We start from the raw sequence: 19,556 nt of genomic DNA on the forward strand, positions 1-19,556 counted from the left end.
CAAAATAAGTCTATTTTTATTTATATAGTGACAATCAGAACAGTGGCAAGAAAAAATCCCCTTTAGGAAGAAACCTTGAACAGGACCCGACTTGCCACTGTGAAGTGCTTTGAGACAATTCTGATTGTAAAATGCGCTATATAAATAAAATTGAATTGATCAGACTGACTTCAGCAAATGAAATTATAATGACGTGTAAACATGTATTAGGAATTACTTAATAGGAAGTTGTTGGACATGTATTAGACCACAATCAGACAGTTGCAGTATTATGGCATGACAACATCCTTTGTGCTAAGAAAAAGACAGGATTAATACATGTAATATATGTAACAGAGCATGAAATGTTGTATATGCGTGTGTGTAGGTATGTAGTGCTCTGACCTTGCCAGTTTGTCAGTCTCTGAGACTGTTTGTGGTGCTCTGTTGCAATGGCCAGAGTATTGAAAAAGACGAGCATGATAACCCACCAGTAGAAGAGTTTGGACTTCACGTACACTCTGCACTTACGGCGTAACCAACGATTCCACTTACGAGCCAGCTTACTGAAAAGAAGACAAATAGACAGTGAGTCCAATTTCCAAAGCTTAATTTTTTTAGATACTTTAATAATCCCCAGAGGGAAATTGTTTTTAAGGCTACAATGACCAGCAAGGCACGCCACACCAGTGAGTGCACTGGAGGCAGTGTGGGTAAAGTGTCTTGCCCAAGGACACACAACAATGACCAGGGAGGAGTTGGCCTAACATTGACATTTCTCTGAAATTGGTCACTGAACAATTTAAATATTGTTTAAATGTTTTTCACTATCTTGGTAATAATGTGGTATAAGACTGAAGTAACTAATTAGTTTTAATGACATCCTTAAACCAAACTGAAAGGATGAAAGGTAAGCCACTCACTAGTAATAAATGATGAGTTGCATGGTGTCCATTTTGCTGACACTGGTTTCTGATCCTCCATTTTCCATTGGTAGCAGTCCTGAGTAAAATACATACACAAAAACATAGTTATTATTGATAATTAGTAATAATTTATCAACATCTGACTGGAAACAAAATAGGTACACATTTATTTTTAATTTGTAACACCATGTCTGTGCACACAATTGTACATTAATTTGAATTTGAACAAGCAAATAAAAGCTGAAAGGATATCTGCAGCTTAATGTGACAATTTTGAACAGAAGGTTTTTCCATTTTCCACTTTATGTCAGGGTCCTGGCTCTGAGCCAGGGCTTTTATTTTGGCAGTCACATGCTCATAGCAAGAACAAGGGGCTGTCAACCAGCCCCCCTCCGGCAGTCTCATAGTCATTAGCCAGTCACACCTGGCACAGGCAGCCAGATAATCACAGGTGATTATGGAAACATTTAGTGCTATTGTTTTTAAGTTTTACCCAGACCCACCCACTGAGGTCTGCAACCACGTATAAACCATGTTTCCCCACCAAACAGTTAGAACTGATGAAGGTGCTTGGATGAGCAGCCAAACATCTTCAAGAAAACTCTACAAGTCCAGATGCCTTGCTTCAATCTTCTCTACGTATTATGACCTGGATGACTGAGAATCATCATCAACATTCTGGCAGTTTAGTTGTGTTTACATTATTTCCTTTTTTATTTTGAAATCCAACCCTCTCTCTCGTTTCAGGTGTCTTGTCTTCCTCTACCTCGTGTGCTCCCTCCTCCTCCTGGTGATTACCTGCTCCTCCCTAATGTGTGTCACCTGTGTCTCGTTGTCTTCCACACCCTTGTGTATTTAGAGTCTGTCTTCCACTGCACCATTTGCATTTCGTTTTGTGCTTTTTGTCAGACTAACAAGCCATTTTGTAAAACCTTGTTCTCCAGTAGCTGTAGTACTTTGCCCATAGCTTGTATGTATACTTCTCTTTAGCTTAGCCCTCAGCCATTCTGATTCTGTGTTTTAAACCCAGCCTGTTGTTGAATCGCCTTAGTCTAGCCTTTTTGTGCCTTTGCCTCTGACTGACCCTTTGTTAACGACCCAGACTGAATAAAGAACTTCATCATCAAACCTCTGCCTCCTGTTTTGCAACTGTCTCGTAACACCTGACATTACTAACTGGCCAAAGCAAACAGTGAAGCAGTGCAGACGGCCCTGACTCACTCCAGGCCTTCACCGACGCCATGACCCTGTGTTTCCATCAGAACACAGAATTTAATAAATGCTGAGCTGGCCCGGCATACAACTCGATGCACTCCCCCAGCCCATTCCTATATCCTCCTTACATTTATTTTCCACAGTTAAGTTTTATTCTGAACCTGTGCTCATCCCTTCTGGTAACCATCACAAGTACTCCACGTTTTTTTTTTTTTTGTCTCCCCACAATCCTGTAGTTTTTGGTCACAACCCTGTCATAGACAGTGATCACTGTCAAACCGCCTGCCTGCGCTCAGCTCAGGCCCCTGGAGGTGACTCGTCTGACACAGCCGAGCTGCAACCCTTACCTGACCTGTCCGGGGTCCCCCCTGAATTTCACTCACTGTCTGTTTCCTTTCTTTGTGATTGGGGAAAAAATAAACATGTTTATACAAGTTTATGGTTTATGCAAATCCCTAACTTACATCTATGAATTAAGTCACCACACACTGTACAAATGAAAAGTACGGTTTGACCTGAACAACCAATTATCAGAAATGTTATCGTGCTATCTATCCATACAAGCTGGACATTGGGCAAAAATATGTGTAATGTTATGAATTTGTCAATAAGCTGGAAACCTTGGGGACTCAACCCAGGACTCCTGTAAGTAAGAGTAAATGTCCGGCAGTTTGGATAGCCATCCAGCTAGCCCCCACCCACCTCTGTAGTAGGACTTTTGCTGCCGTGTTAATGCAAACGTAAAAATGTCCAATGTCCAAAAATACATATATTTAGCAGAAAGTTAACCATGAGTATCTGGGTGGGTGTATTAATGACCAAATGAGGGATTTTTTTATGAGGACGTGTTGGTATCTTACCCTGTCCTTCTTGGTCATTATCTATAACTTCAGCCTGTGTGATCCACTCCATGTAGCCTTTGAGGTCCTCATCCAGTTGTTGGGTTTCCCGTAGCTTCTGAAACTCTCCACGAGACTTGGCCTTTTCTCGTTCTTTTGTAAACTCACTAGTGGGAAATGAAACAAGTAAACTGAGCTGAAAGAACAGAACAAATGGGATCATTTAAAGAGCAAAAAGGGATTGGTGAAAATAAAGTTTAGGTTTTGGACTTTCCTACCCACTCAGCACACCCAGAACCAGGTTAAGCACAAAGAATGAGCCAACCAGGATCAAAGTGGTGAAAAAGAGCCAGGGCCATTCCATTCCTATTGCATCATTTACCTGTCAGACAAAACATAAATGACCACTCCAACCTTTTACCAGGAAGAATTGAGAACATACTCAGGCTGTTTCCGCAAACCACCCCCTAATCGCTATATATGGCCCTATATAGTGTCCATTGTGTAGTGCTGTCCGAATGTGTAGTGAGAAGTTTTAGACTGTCTTACAAATACACCGTTGCCTATAGCTGTTATATAGTTATATAGTTTGAATAAAATTCTTTTTGCCTCTTCTCATAAAGTAATTGTGATAATCTCATTTTTTAATATTATTATTATTGATCAGTCTCTTCTTTGCTGGCAGAGATCAGCACACGTCCGAAATTGTTTTCCCAGTAAGTTAACTATTCAATTCAATATTATTTATATAGCACATTTTACAATCAGAATTGTCTCAAAGCGCTTCACAGAGACCCAGAGTCTGAACCCCTTTAAGAGCACAGTGGCAGGGAAAAACTCCCCTTTAACAGGAAGAAACCTTGAACAGGACCCGGCTCATTAGGGAGAACCTTCCTGCTGACAGTTGGCCGGGTAGAGGAGGAGAAGAAAAGGTAGACAGGATATAGAGGATGAAGGAGAGAAATAAACATGCACAAACATCATACATTACAGAGAACATGACAGGTTGTTGATGTTGTTGAGCAAGATAAACATTCTATTTTTGTTTCTACACAGGTATAAACTATCACAGGTTTTGCATCTTGTAGGCTTAAAAGAACCCCAAGTGATGTGTTCTACATCACAGTCATTCCTACAGTTGAAATGCAATTGCAACTGACTGTGATAGCGATTGCTCAGATAGAATATCAAAGGCCATTTGCCTGCTAGACTGACTTAAATGGGGAAGCAGAGGTTACCTATCCAGAGAATGAGAAAGATCTAGACCTACCCCCCTACTGCCCTTTTCCTTGACCTCTTACTCATGCAGCATTTGGTGTTGCGGAAAAAACAAATAGCCACTAGGTGAGTCCAGCCAAAAAAGAATTTGAACCTCAAAAACCAGAAAAAAGTAGATGTCCTTATTATTATTTTACTAGGCGCCATCCCCCATAGTGGACGCCTGTTGCAGCAGCTCCCGTAAAGTTTTTGTTTAAACTATTAACTGTCACGACCTGGTGTTTGTTTATGGTTTTGATTTCCTTGTGTTGGGTTTTTAGTTTAATCTGTGTTTAGTTATAGTTATTTTTCCTGTAGTTCTGGGTCTTTGTTTACTTCTTGTGTCTTGTCTTGTGCTTCCTGTTTTACTTTGATAGTCCTGTCCCCCCTGTGCATTGTCTGGAGTTTTGCTTCCTGTGTTTTCCCTCATGTGTATCACCTGTGCCTCGTTGTCTTCCCTGGTCCCTTTGTATATAGTCTGTGTCTTCCCCATTGTCTTTGCTAGTTCGTCTCGTCTGGTGTAGGGTTTGTTTTCGTCCATGTTTCGTCCATGCCATGCCATGCTTTGATCCTTGCCTTTGATGCCATGTACTTCTGCCTGACCTCACCGTGCTCCAGGTAGAAACCTCGTTCATGCCTTGTTTTTTGCTCTTGCCTTTTTTTCCTGAATCTAGTTTTGCCACGCTAAGTGTGATTTTTGGTTAGTTATTTTGGACTCTCCTTTTTGACCACGCTAGTGTGATTTTTAGTTTTGTATTGTTTTGCCCTCCTGGCTTTAAATAAAAGACTGTCTGAAGTTTTAACCGCTCTGTGTCCTGCACCTGTGTCCGCTCCTCATCCACAAACCCTGACATTAACAGCACAAACATAGCAGCTATGGTTTTTGTGAACACTGAGTTGTTTATTTCACTTTTACTATTAATTTCGTTACTTTTCGTAACCAAGAGTAACGCACACAGCAGCAGGCCCATTGTTTACTCTCGCGAACAGCTGTTAGCGCCTGTACTGCTGCCGGGTGCCAGGCATGATATCCCGAAGGAACTATGGAGGAGATGCCGGGGATGCAGTGCTGGAGTAAAAGTGAAGGCGAAGAAGAGGAGATACAAGCCTGCTCTTCCTTCAATTATCATGTGGAATGTACGCTCTTTGGTGAACAAGACGGACGAGCTAATGGCGCTGATCAACACACAGAGGGAGGTCTGTGAGTGCAGCTTATTGTGTTTTACAGAGACGTGGCTGCACTCACACATCCCAGACAACAGCGTCGCGGTAGCCCGAACGTGGAACTGCTGGCTGTCAGGCTAAGGCCTTATTATTTGCCGAGAGAGTTTACTTCTGTGATTGTAGTCTACGCTTACGCTCCTCCATCAGCAGATACCGAGGCCTCCGCTGACATGATCAGCACTATCGTCTCCCATTTGCAGACGCAGCAGCCTACCGCCTTGATGGTTATCACTGGGGATTTTAATCATGGTAGCTTGGACAGAACGCTGGCTGATTCACTCAGTATGTGGGCTGCTCCACTAAGGACAATAAGACTCTGGACTTGCTGTATGCGAATGCACAGGATGCATACAGTGCCACTGCCCTTCCCCCCCTCGGCAGGTCAGATCACAACCTAGTCTTGCTCTCACCCAAGTTATGTGCCTTTTGTTCAGCAGCAGCCTGTGTCCACAAGGAGTGTGAGGAGGTGGACACAGCACAGGAGGCTAAGGTGGCCATGAAGACTGCTTTGAGTGCACAGACTGGGATGCACTCTGCCAGCCTCACGAGGAGGACATCAATGGTATGACGGATGCATCACAGAATACATCAAAATCTGTAATGACACTGTTATGCCCACTCGGAAGGTTTGCTGTTTTCCTAACAACAAGCCATGGATCACCAGCGACCTTAAGACTCTATCTCAACGAGAAGAAGAGAGCCTTCAGGTCTGGAAACAAGGAGGAGCTGCGGAGAGTGCAACACCAACTGAGAGACAGGCTGAGGGAGAGTAAAGCTGGATCCATACTCCACAAGAACAAAAAAATTACCTCTCGCTCCCCGGGTGGTAAAAATAATAATAAAAAAAGTTTGTTTCGGCACAGAGGTACCATACTCCCAGAGAAGTGCATGTGCATACAGCCCGCCCACTGCAGCGCACTTCGCACACAAACGAGGAACAACAACACACACGGCCCACCTTCAGGGCAGTGTTTGCAAACAGTGGCAGGTACAGCAGCTGACATTATGGATTTAGTGGTTTTCTTAAGGGAGGAGGACGAGGAGGCGAACATGCTTGAAGAGGAAGAGGAGTTGTTGCTGCTATTCAAAAAAGGAAAAAAAGGAAACGTAGATGGCACATCTGGCCACTCAATGCAACGAGAATCGAGCAGGAAGATAACAGAGTCTTGATGCAACAGATGCGGGAGATGGACGACAAGAGGCACTTTCGCTATTCCAGGATGTCGGCCAGACATTTTGACGACCTTGTCCGTTGGATCACGCCGTTCATCCAGCATGCACCCACACACAGCATGCCCATCTCTATCCAGGAGAGATTGTATGTAATATTGTTTTGGAAGTGACCATCTGGCTAGCCCTGAAGAACGACTTTGTAGCCTTTCCATCACCGGCACAGATGGCCGACATAGCTAAGGACTTTTGAAGGCTGTGACACTTTCCTAATTGTGTTGGGGCTAGAGATGGAATCAAAGCACAACCAAGAGCAGGAAGTGACTACTTTAATTACAAAGGTTAGCACTCCATTATTTTGTTGGCTGTGTGACGCGCGATATAGATTTACCATGGTCGACGTGGGTGCCTATGGCAAAGAGAGCGATGGAGGAGTTTTTGATCAGAGCTACTTGGAGTCCCGCTCTCAAGAATGGCCAGCTTCCTTTACCGCCACCTGCTTGTCTTCCTGGCACGACCATCAAGACTCCACATGTTTTTGTGGGAGATGCTGCATTCCCCCTGCTTGTGAACCTCTTGCATCCCTTTCCAGGCGTCTGTCTGTCTATGAAGTAAATGAAACATGATAGTAACAGTAAATAATAATCACTGATAATAATCTTCGTGTATCTGCATAGAGCGCAACCTCACAATGAAGGAGCCAATCTACAATTACCGCCAGTGTCGTGCCCGGCAAGTTATTGAAAACGCTTTTGGTATCCTGGCAGCAAGATGGAGGATTCTTGGCCGGCCGATGGAGTGCCAGCCTGATAAAGCCGGGGATATTGTCAAGGCCAGTGTTGTCTCCACAACTACCTTGCCTGCACAGATGCAGCAAATGCTCCAGCAGTGAGATACATCCCGACAAACTTTACACTCTACTTCTGCTAATGGGGAGATGCAGTGTGGAGAGTGGAGGAGACAGTTGAAAGGAGACTGCAATCTCCAGGACACAGGGAGACTGTCAGGAGCCAGAGCATCACGGGCAGCCCAAACTATAAGGAAAGACTTTAAAAATTGAAAAAGATGTGAAAATGCAACATTAAAAGTAACAATAGCAAAGATTCACTGTGCTAGTCTTTATAACCACATTTGCATATCTATTGTGTTCCAATGTTGCCAATTCCGGAGACTCTATATTAGGACAGATCAACTTGTCTCTGGAAACAGGATATGTACCACAGGCTTTTAAAACTGCTGTGATCATTCCGATACTTAAAAAACCTTCACTGGACCCGGACGTCCTAGGAAACTACAGACCGATCTCCAACCTCACCTTTATCTCCAAACTACTTGAAAGAGCTGTTGTAAGTCAGCTAAACGACCACCTGTGTAGTAACAGTCTGTTTGATGTTTTCCAGTCTGGTTTCAGAGCCCATCACAGCACAGAAACAGCACTGCTTAAAGTCACCAATGACCTCCTCATGGCATCGGACCGGGGTCTCGTCTCTGTACTCGTTCTACTGGATCTCAGTGCTGCCTTCGACACCGTAGACCATCGCATCCTGCTACACAGATTGGAACACGAGATCAGGATTACAGGAACAGCACTGCGCTGGTTTAAATCATATTTATCTGACAGATTTCATTTTGTTCACACTAACGATGTGTCTTCCACAGGTACAAGGGTTAACCACGGTGTTCCACAGGGTTCTGTGCTCGGACCGATCCTGTTCACCCTCTACATGCTCCCTCTAGGATACATCATCCAGAAGCACGGCATAAACTTTCATTGTTATGCTGATGATACCCAGCTGTATTTATCCATGAAGCCTGAAGAAACGGAGCCGCTAGTCAGACTACAGGCGTGTCTAAAGGACATAAAGGACTGGATGTCCTCCAACTTTTTACTATTAAACTCGGACAAGACTGAGGTCATTGTTTTTGGACCGAAACATCTCAGAACTAGTTTATCAGATAATACTTTCTCCCTGGATGGAATTACTCTGGCCTCCAGTACGACTGTGAGGAACCTTGGAGTTATCTTTGATCAAGACATGTTGTTTGTCTCTCATATTAAGCAGGTCTCCAGGACCGCTTTCTTTCACCTGCGTAATATTACTAAGATCAGGAGCATCCTCTCTCAGAGTGATGCTGAAAAGCTCATCCATGCTTTTGTCACTTCAAGACTGGACTACTGCAACTCTTTATTGTCAGGATGTCCACATTACTCCATCAACAATCTGCAGCTGATCCAGAACGCAGCAGCTAGAGTTCTGACAGGAAGCAGCCAAAGGGATCATATCTCTCCTGTCCTAGCGTCTCTTCACTGGCTCCCAGTGGACTCAAGAATACACTTCAAGATCCTTCTTCTAACCTACAAGGCTCTTCATGGACTTGCTCCATTGTATCTGCAGGACCTGATTGTACCATATGTTCCTAATAGGACACTCAGATCTCTGAGTGCAGGTTTACTAGTAGTTCCTAGGATTCATAGAAGTAGAATGGGAGGACGAGCTTTCAGCTATCAGGCACCGCTATTATGGAACCAGTTACCAATCTGGGTCCAAGAGGCAGACACTACCTCCACCTTTAAGACTAGACTTAAAACTTTTCTGTTTAGTAAGGCGTACAGTTAGCCTTAGACCTAGTGTGTAGCACAGCTATGCTGCTCTAGGCCTACGTTGTCGGGGGGCACAAACATGATCCACTGAGCAGTTTCCCTCTCACCCTCTAACCTCTCCTTTTCTCTCCTTAGTCTGGCTCACACTGGTCTCAAGACCTGGATGATGACCTGCAGTCCGGCCCGTGAAGTCTCTCTTGCTCTACGTTGTCGGGGGGCACAAACACGATCCTCTGAACACCCTCTGACCTCTCCTCCACTCTCCTTAGTCTGGATCATACTGGGTAATATCGTCTCATAATCTGTGTTAACTGTCTTCCTTGTAGTTCTGTGCCTCGCTCTCGCTCTCTCTCTTTGCAGGTCTCAAGACCTGCATACTGACCTGCAGTCTCTCCTGTGCTCATCGACTTCACTAGCCCCTGCTGCTCATCTTTACTATCAAATTACTATTCCTACTTATGGACCGACGATATATATAGATATCTATTACAATATAATCACTGTTTCATCTTGCTGTCATGTTTGCTCTGTACTGTATCATGTTTGTATCATGTTTGCTCCTCTCTCCCTCTCTCTCTTTCTCCTTCATCCTCTCTCTCTCTCTCTCTCTCTCTCCCTCATCCTCTCTGACTAGCAGCAGGACTGGTTCCCCCTTAAGTTGACGGGTCCTGCTCAAGGTTTCTTCCTCTTAAAGGGAGTTTTTCCTTGCCACAGTGCTCTTAGGGGGGTTCCTGTGAAGCGCTTTGAGACAATGTCTGATTGTAATATGCGCTATATAAATAAAACTGAATTTAATTGAATTGAATTGAATTCAATGGCAAATTGTGTACAGGCGTGGTTAACGAGCCAACAATGCCCAGGTATGAAGGTGTATAAAGTGCCCGCAATACTTTGAAATGTCCAGTGATGTGTTGTGAAAATGCGACAAGTAACAATAGCAAAGATTCACTGTTTGTGCTAGTCTTTATAAACACATTTGCACATCTAGTGTGTTCCAATGTTGCCAATTCAATTGCAAATTGTGTACAGACGTGGGTAACGAGCCAATAATGCCCAGGTATGTAGGTGTATAAAGTGCTCATATAGCATGATAATAGACAGTAGCTTAGGCACCAACTGCATTGTTTGTCATCTGGTATGTGTGAATGGCCTGGTCTGGAATTATTGGTGACAAATTCCCCTGACAAACCTTTCTTTATTTGCTGTATCATATAACAAACATAAAGCTAACATATAGCAAAGGTGCACTTTGGTACTGAAAACACACGTTTATTAATAATTTAAAAAAGGAGCATACAGGGACTACCAGCACACATAAATTTAACATTCTAAATTGCAGCAGTGTCTTGTTCAACCCGTTGCTCAGTCTCATACATGAGCTTCTGCAACTGCCAATTGAATTTGTCTGCATGAAATCTGCAACATGAAGCACATATCTGCCACAGGGGTCCGTCAACTGCTGTATGGTGTCCCTTCTCAGCTGTCCAGCCCCGATGATGGGGGCTGGACAGCTGAGAAGGGACACCCTTCCCTTTCTCTCCTCCTTTTGTGCTTCGAAATCCAGACACTGCGGGCTGATTCGCTTCCTCTTTGTTGGCCACCTTTTCCGAAAGACACTCTTTTCTGTGCACAGTACTGTAGCTATCTCCTTACAGGAGTTGTTCGCCATCTGCGTGTCCTTGTAAGTCCTCAACGACGTGTTGTACAGATGTTCATATCTCCTCACTGCCTCTGCCAGCTGCTCATCAAAAACATCCAACAAGTCTGTTGAATCAATACTATTGATACAGTAACATGTCGCACCTAAAGAAGCCCTTGCGCTTCACCACATTCATCACGCCCACTAAATTCCGACCAATCACAGACATGTTCTCGCACACCGCTAAGAGAAAAAGTTCTGCCCGGGCCATGTGTCTGCGAGAGCTGCAAGAGCTATTCTATTCTATTCTATTCTATGTCCTGAGGAAAAAGAAACCCCAAAACACCAGGAAAACCAGAAAACACCCTTTGATGCTAGTGAGTCTCCCAAAACCTAAAAAGTGCCTACAGGATGCTCATACGCAACAACACAGTAAAAGGAGATGCAGAGATGAAAATTAAATATATACAATGCAAAAAAAAAACACAGAGAAAAGCCTTCAAAATAAGCAAAATAGGGACACTACTACTAACACTTCACATTAAATGCTTCATGATTTGTCATGAGGAGATTGAACTGATAAGCCTTTGAGCTGTGCTTTGCTCCTTTGTTAGCATTTAGCAGTTATTGAGGTACAGTAAATCTACAGAACTACGGTAATACTGTAGACTCTACTACAGTTGTTCAACTGTTTTAGGAAACTATGAAATACAGTAATTGGTATTTTTATTGGTATCGGTAGTTCCATTCACTAATGCAATGCCATGTTGTAGTTGTATATCTAATAAAGTTCTGAACACACTTGCAACTATGCCTAGTTATACATTATACATGATTTTAATATTGTGTAATTGTGTAAATAGGTCAAATTGTATAATTTGTGTAAGTTTATGCAGTTTCCCACCAGCAACAATTGTTGCCAAATATAAAACCACAATGTTCACCAACATAACTAACATAAAATGAACAAATATACATTTAATGTGTTAGGGAGGTCTAAGCAGTAAGATGCATGCAGTTATTTTACAGGGAAAATGTTGGGATTAAACAGGTTAAGTGGGTTCAGGCTCTGGGTCTCTGTAAAGTGCTTTGAGACAATTCTGATTGTACAATGTGATCAAAAAAAAAAATTAAATTGAACTGAATTACACTGAACTCCCCATATAGGGAGTAGAGAGTGAGAGTGTGATTTTCAAATTAGCCAACTATAAAGCCAGTTAGAAGAGGGATGCCTTTGTTAAGAGGAGAGCCCCAGTTTTTTTTTTGTAGTCCCATTCACATAGAATTGGTCTTACTTGTGGACTTGTTGAGATTTAAAAAATTACTCCCATAATGCATTTTTGTGTGGTGTATTTATTCCTTTTAAGTTATATAAAGTGCCATATATTAACTGAACAGGCTCATCAACAATTTGATTAAAAAAAATGCTTATTGGTTGGTGGACAGTGCACAGTTTTAATAGTTAAATATATGTGTTAGTAGATACTTATTTAATTTCAATGACTTACAACAACCAGTCAAATCAGTTGAATGCATAATTATCAGACACAATAAATAAGACAACTGATCAATCATCAGGACTATAAGATAAGAAAAAAAGGAACACACATTTTGAGAGAGAGACAGGATATAGGCAGAAGGGGAGCAGAAGAGTGATAGTGCACCCATGATTAAAGTTCTTCAAGTAAAAAATGATGAAATTCCTATAAGAGACTTACCCCTAATGTTTCACCTAGTTAAACACGTCTCTCCCACTCTCCTCATAGCTCTCTCTCTCTACTAAAAACTATAAAGAACAGAAAAAAGCATGAATGCCTTACCCAATAAAGAACATCAGTCCACCCTTGTGTCGTGATACACTGGTATACAGTCAGCATGGAAAACCCCAGGTTGTCAAAGTGAGTAATTCCATTGTTGGGACCAGGCCATCCCGCTCGACACTCTGTACCATTGATGGCACAACGACGACCATTTCCTGCTTGGGCACATGGAGCTGGCTTCTCATTCTCCACAGTGGCAATTATGTCTGAGGGCCATAAGACAGTAACTTATGCATGGGACAACACAAAGTTATGTCCACTTACATGGTCGCATATGTTTTGTATCATGGAAATGCTTAATGATTAATGATGCTGATCAAATTATTATTATTTTTATTGTGTGCATCTACTTAACTGCAAGCTCCTCTTCTTAAAATCTGGGGTTCCTTAAAGACCACAACTTTCTCTAATCTGCTCATTGTTTTTTGTTTTGTTTTGTTTTGTTTTGTGCATTCATTGCACATCATCTGGCAACACAGTCATTCATTACTGTGTGAAAACATATATGTTTATATCATGTTTATAACATTGCAGACACTACCAAACACTGCCACAGTTTGTTATCCACTGCGGTTATGTGGTGAGTTTAACCTCACCTTAATGTCTCCAAACAAGAACCAACAAGCTAAGAAGGTAACAAGAGCAATGCATTCTGGCTGTAGTACCTTTTTTTTGGTGCAAGACCCTGTTTGCTGCATTCTGTTTATGCCAATGACGCAAAACTTTAAAACAGCTTCATTTACACTAACCACCCATAAAATTACAATTACTTCATTCACACCAACCAGCTACAGTAAACATACTTTTGTCTTTCTTTCTAATTTATAACCAGTAAAATATATATATAACATTATATAACCTTGTTGTGTTAGGTACTGTACTTGTGCCTGTGTAATAGCAGGTCTTGTGCATTTTGCACTTAAAGAGTTCCAGTCCCATAATGGAGTAAATGGTAACCATGAACAGGACCAGTAGGGTGATGTGAAACAGAGGTAGCATAGACTTCAGGATGGAGTTCATGACTACTTGAAGGCCTAAGGGGACAAGGAGAATAAAACTAATCAGATTTACAACAGTGTACAAAATACAGTGTGATTTGTTAGCATCCAAAATGTATTTTGCTGATTCAAACAATATTTAGAAATTCATGTAAAAACTACCTGATTTATCATGAGGTACTTACTGGGGACTCCGGAGACCAGTCTGAGTGGTCGGAGGACACGGAATGCCCGCAAAGCTTTCATGTCAAAGCCACCACCTTTTTCTCCTACCGGAGCCTCCACTCCACTGATGTGGTTTATGGCATCCACAGCTACGGTAAACAGACTGAAGAGCATAGAAAAACAAATGACACTTCTTTTCATTCAACTGCATTCTTGTTTTTCTTATTGGCACTTTTCATCAAAACTTAGTGATTCATATAGAACCATGCAGAAAACACTCCCAACACTTCTTTTTAGGTACAGTTATAAGTCAGTTTAAAATATCTGATTACAAATAACTTACCCCACAGATACACAAACAAAGTCCAAAATATTCCAGCAGTTTCTTAAGTATGCATCTGCATGAAAAAGAAATCCATAGGCCACAATCTTCAGGAAACACTCTATAGAGAATATGAAGAGAAAGATATACTCCAGGCTTTCCTGTAAGACAGCAATGGGTTTGTGTTAGTTGGTACTCAAAGTATGTGTTTTTACAGTAGACAGACTTAACAGTTTGTAGTCTGAAAAGGTTGTTAAGTTATTCTTTGTTTTTTCACTTACTCATCAGTTGAGCAGATCATTGCTTCGACTCGAGTTTCTTACAACCTCTTGAGTGTCTTAAGTTACATGTCACACTCATCAGGCTTAGCCACTTACACACTCACACACCACTCAAATGTTTTATGGCTTCACCTTTCTCCTGTGGCATTCAGTGAATGCCTATTTTGAATATGACCACTGACCTTCAATAGCATTGAACTGATATGTGCGATATATATACATTGTGTTGTCCTTGACTCTTTGTCCTCAGATATGACAGTAGTTTAAATTAATCTAAATTGAGTTATCCTAATATAATTCCAAGCTTAACACTGTAGTCTAAATCAAGTCTAAATCTTTCTAAAGCATTTTGATCATTACTTCAATACTGGTAAGAAATAACTAAAAAAAGAGTTGAATTAAATATTTAAATGAAGAAGGGCGGGAGCTTTACAAAGCAGTTATGGTGAAGGAGGTAAGGGGAAAAATCCATATAATTATCTAGTCTAGATTTTACAAGCCGAAAATTTAAAATGATCTAGAGGATGTCTTTAAGACTATTTTTATTTCATCTTGCTATAGTGCATATATACAATTTAGTGCCATTAACATAGCAAAGGACATTTATGCCAATTTTCAAGGAATACAATCTACTAAAATGTTCCCTACACAGGTTCATATGTTATTCATCCATTGATGAACTCTCCCTGAATCTGAAGCCTGTAAGCCTTATACCCTTATACCTTTTTATTTATGTTATGTTACTCCCAGATATGTATGGTCCCTCTGGTGCCATGATGATTGCTGAGGTTACCTCATTATTTACTCCATCTGGAGTAAATACCCGGGCCATCAAACTCCAAGCCAGTGGGACAAATACAGCCTGCTGCCCTATTCTATGTGGCCCACATCCCAATTTAAACTACCCGGGTGGCACGGTGTTGCAATGGTTAGCATTGTCGCCTCATAGCAAGAATTTCCCTGGTTCCTTTCTGACGGGACCCTTTCTGTGTGGAGTTTGCGCATTCTCGCAGGGCCTGTGTGGGTTTTCTCTGGGTACTCCAGCTTAGTTAATTGGTGACTGAGAGTGTAAATGCTTGTTTGTTGTCTGTGTATGTTGCCCTGTGATGGATTGGTGACCTGTGCAGGTTGTACCCTGCCTCTTGTCCACAGATAGCTGGGATAGGCTTAAGCCCCCCATGACCCTGTACAGGACAAACAGGTTCAGAACATTGATGGATGGATTTAAACTATCCACAACATTCTACTGAATAACAGTCCTACTAGCAAAAATAATGTGTGTAATGTTGTACAGCAAAAAGGCAAAGGTTTTGTTGATTTGGAAGAATCAAATTTATTCAAAAACTTACATTTGAACCTAAAACTTTAGTTGTTTTGTTTATTTAAATTAATGAAACACTAACTAAAGTTTCAGGCTTGTGATTACTCGACTAACACAGAGAACAGAAGGATCAGGGAAACAAGAAGAAAAAACAGGCTGCATTCCACAGAGGAGGTTAAGATCTCAGCAATGTCCTGATGCAGCAGTTGTAGAGGGCCAGGACAGGGCCCAATAATAGTGAGCAAAGATTATGACTTCAAAGAATTAAAGAGGGGTTTAATCAGAATAGTACATGATGTATAATCTACTTTTTGGCATGAGAGGGAGTTGCATGCATTTATAAGCACATCAGGAATACTCCTTTCTGTGTCCCAGTAAGGCACAGTATTCTTTCATTTCTACTTTATGGCTGTCACGACCTGGTGTTTTGTTTTCCTTGTTTTGGGTTTTTAGTTTAATCTGTGCTTAGTTATTGTTATTTTCCTGTAGTTCTGGTGTTTTGTTTCCTTGGGTTTGTGTTTAGTTGTCTAGTCTTGTCTTGTGTTTCCTGTTTTACTTTGGTAGCCCTGTCCTCCCTGTGTATTGTCTTGAGTTTTGCTTCCTGTGTTTTCCCTCCTTGTTGATTACCTGCCCTGCCCTCATGTGTGTCACCTATGTCTCGTTGTCTTCCCTGGTCTTGTGTATTTAGTCTTTGTCTTCCCTGCACTCTCAGCCAGTTTGTCTCGTTGTCACTCCTGGGGTTTGTTCTCGTCGTTTAGCCTAGCTTACCTTGCCATGCCATGCCATGCCTTTTGAACCTGCCTTCACGATTCTTTGTAAGTGACTCTGTTTTTGTCTTGGAGAGTTTTTGCCACAACAAGTGTGACTTTTAGTTTGTTACTTTTGACCACGCCAAGTGTGATTTTTAGTTTGTTTTGTTTGCCCTCCTGGCTTAAATAAAAGACGCTTGAACTTTAAATCGCTCTGCCTGCTGATCTGCACCTGTGTCCTTCCACACCACAAACCCTGACAGTACAAACTGGCCAAAATGGACTCAGCAGTCAGCAAGAGCAGAATCACTTGCTATAAGGAGGAGGACCCGGTTGTGTACGCAATCCTGTGGAGCTTGATAAGCCAGCACAGGAGAAGGTACCAAGCCGAGCTGGACGCCGTGGACCACTTGGAGGGTCCCCTGCCTCGTCTTCGGCTCTGGCTTCCTGTCTGGACCCCGGAGGCTCCCCCGCCTCGTCTTCGGCTCTGGCTTCCTGTCTGGACCCCGGAGGGTCTTCTGCCTCGTCTTCGGCTCTGGTTTCCTGTCGGGACCCCGGAGGGTCCCCCGCTCTGGTTTCCTGTCGGGACCCTGGAGGGTCCCCCGCTCTGGCTTCCTGTCGGGACCCCGGAGGGTCCCCTGCCTCGTCTTCGGCTCTGGCTTGCTGTCTGGACCCCGGAGGGTCCCCTGTCTCATCTTCGGCTCAGGCTTTCTGGCAGCCTCGTCTTTGCTGGTCTTCTGCCCGGACCCCGGAGGGTCCGCGTCTCCATCGCTGGTGGTCTTTCGCCCGGACCCCGGAGGGTCCGCGTCTCCATCGCTAGTGGTCTTTCGTCCGGACCCCGGAGGGTCCTCAGCCATGTCCACGCTGTGCTTCCGCCCGGACCCTGGAGGGCCCTCAGCCCTGTCCACGCTGGGCTTCCGCCCGGACCCCGGGGAGCCCTCAGCCCTGTCCACGCTGGGCTTCCGCCCGGACCCTGGAGGGTCCCTGTCCCCTCCGTTTCTGACTCTGCCCCCCAAGCACCCCAGACTTTGTTTTATGGGACCTCTTTCTCCGTTGCCCCTGTTAGCCCATGGCCGGGGCCTTCTTGAACTCTAGACCTTGTGTTTTTGTTTCTAAGACTTTGAAATTTGGCTCCCTGTATTTTTGTTTGAACCCTTGTTTTGTGTTTTTTAGGAACGTCTGTGTTCCTACGTCTGTGGTGTTTTTTTATGGTTTTGTTTTCCTTGTTTTGGGTTTTTAGTTTAATCTGTGCTTAGTTATTGTTATTTTCCTGTCCTCCTGGCTTAAATAAAAGACACTTGAACTTTAAATCGCTCTGCCTGCTGATCTGCACCTGTGTCCTTCCACACCACAAACCCTGACAATGGCAGACTGGCACCTTATGTAGAAGGAAATTAGCCCAGTCTTACTTAAATCAATTGTCATACACTATGGTTTTGCTATATTTATCAGTAAGAGACATTGACACATGGCTCTGTTAAAATGTTTTTCATGTGTTCCAACATGTTTTATGTTTGTTGGTCAGATATATCATGTGATTCGTAGGTAAAGATAAACGCATTACCAGTGTATCTGAGGAATGGTATAGTGACCAACCATTGTGCTGATCTAAGAGGAGGTCGGGAAAAAGCTGGATTAGCAACAGGTACAAGATGGATTTTGTTTAACCAAGTTGCATTTTTGCTGGTGTAATAATATTTTTTTCTAGTTGTAAGGTAAGTAAGGCTATAGCTGTGTAGGCTATTAATAGTTAGTCTGTAAAACGTAATCACTATGTATCTCAACCACTTTTAGTGGTTAAGTTGTATGTAATAATATCACATTATGCACAAATAGAAAAATGCTGACATACCAAGTTGCTGTTGGTATTGTTGCTGTCTTCCTCAGGCATGGGCAGGTACACAGCCAGAGCTACACAGTTGGCAAAGATGGCCAGCAGGATTATGATTTCAAAAGGCCTGAGATCATTTATAGGAACATCACAGGTCAACCATTTTAGCTAGGTTATACAAGTATGCACATCACACAAGCGAAACACCAAACACCTTGACACACACACAATTATGTCTGCAGGATACTTCCACTCCACAATACTGATGCAGGCCTTGCGGATAGGATTCCTCAGTGTCAAGAAGAGGAGAGAGCGTGCAGGCCTTGGATTACCTCCTGTAGCCATCAGCTTTTTCAGCTTCTCTTTCTGTTTTCTCTTCAGAGTTTCCTCATCCATGATGTAGGATGACAATGGGGGACTGCTGCTGTCAGCCATGGCTGCTTCAGGAAAATTGACCACAAACTGGAATCTCAAACGTCCCGCAAATATCCTCTTTGAATTGGTAGTCCTTTTGGGTAGGTGTGTTTGTATGCTTTCTTAGGCTTGCCTAGTCAACTCTGTCTGCCACTGTCTCTTACTGATGGTTTGACTGAGCTCCCTGTCTCTCTCTCCGACTCTATCTCTGGAATGACAGTTGTCCCCTTTAACTATATTGGTTTACTGAGCAGCTGTTCAACAAGGGAATAAATATAGACAATGAGTGGTGTCATAGCATGGGGTGACAAAACCTTTGCACAGATATAGATCAGGTGTGATATCGTAATAGAAGTTTGGTCATACAATACATAATTTAACAAATGGGTTAAAAACTTTTTTTCATTGTGCCCTCCTGGAACATCAGCCTAACTGCTTGTTCACAACACATGACATATGGGGGTGGGGGTGGGGGGTGAGCGTGACAGGGACACCTATAATTGCTTCTATAACACTCACTTCTTCACTCCTGTCACTCCTCTCTCCCTCCCCTTTTCTGTCTATATTCTCTCTCTCCTCTCTCGCACCTCCTTCACCAATCAGTCATTGCCTCGTTGCTCCTGTTGCCAAACAGTTTTAAGGGCAAATTTTAAAGCTTTCTTCTCTGTGCTGCCAGCTGTCTTTCCAAATCACTCTCACAACCCTCCTCCACCCCAGACACTGCCAGTCTCAAGACATATGCTAGTCAAACCCTTGTCACCCCCATTCTCTCATTCATCTCTCTTTACCACCACCAGGTCTAGG

The 19,556-nt window shown here is 42.8% G+C and overlaps 1 protein-coding gene across 1 annotated transcript in view; it reads right to left on the minus strand.

The window, feature by feature from the left end:
* The window catches only part of LOC114436809 (dihydropyridine-sensitive L-type skeletal muscle calcium channel subunit alpha-1-like), a 65,461-nt gene extending 46,530 nt beyond the window's left edge, over positions 1-18,931 (minus strand). Inside the window, exons 1-10 of the mRNA XM_028407279.1 lie at positions 18,586-18,931; positions 18,360-18,465; positions 14,178-14,317; positions 13,855-13,997; positions 13,553-13,705; positions 12,672-12,877; positions 3,238-3,341; positions 2,981-3,126; positions 903-981; positions 385-545 (exon numbers count right to left, since the gene is read on the minus strand). Of these exons, the coding sequence (XP_028263080.1) occupies positions 385-545; positions 903-981; positions 2,981-3,126; positions 3,238-3,341; positions 12,672-12,877; positions 13,553-13,705; positions 13,855-13,997; positions 14,178-14,317; positions 18,360-18,465; positions 18,586-18,773 (1,426 nt within the window). The 5' untranslated portion in view covers positions 18,774-18,931. The remainder of the gene's footprint in view (positions 1-384; positions 546-902; positions 982-2,980; positions 3,127-3,237; positions 3,342-12,671; positions 12,878-13,552; positions 13,706-13,854; positions 13,998-14,177; positions 14,318-18,359; positions 18,466-18,585) is intronic.
* Between the last annotated feature and the right edge of the window lie 625 nt (positions 18,932-19,556).

The sequence above is a fragment of the Parambassis ranga genome, chromosome 5 (assembly GCF_900634625.1).
Source record: "Parambassis ranga chromosome 5, fParRan2.1, whole genome shotgun sequence".
Classification (NCBI taxonomy): domain Eukaryota; kingdom Metazoa; phylum Chordata; class Actinopteri; family Ambassidae; genus Parambassis; species Parambassis ranga.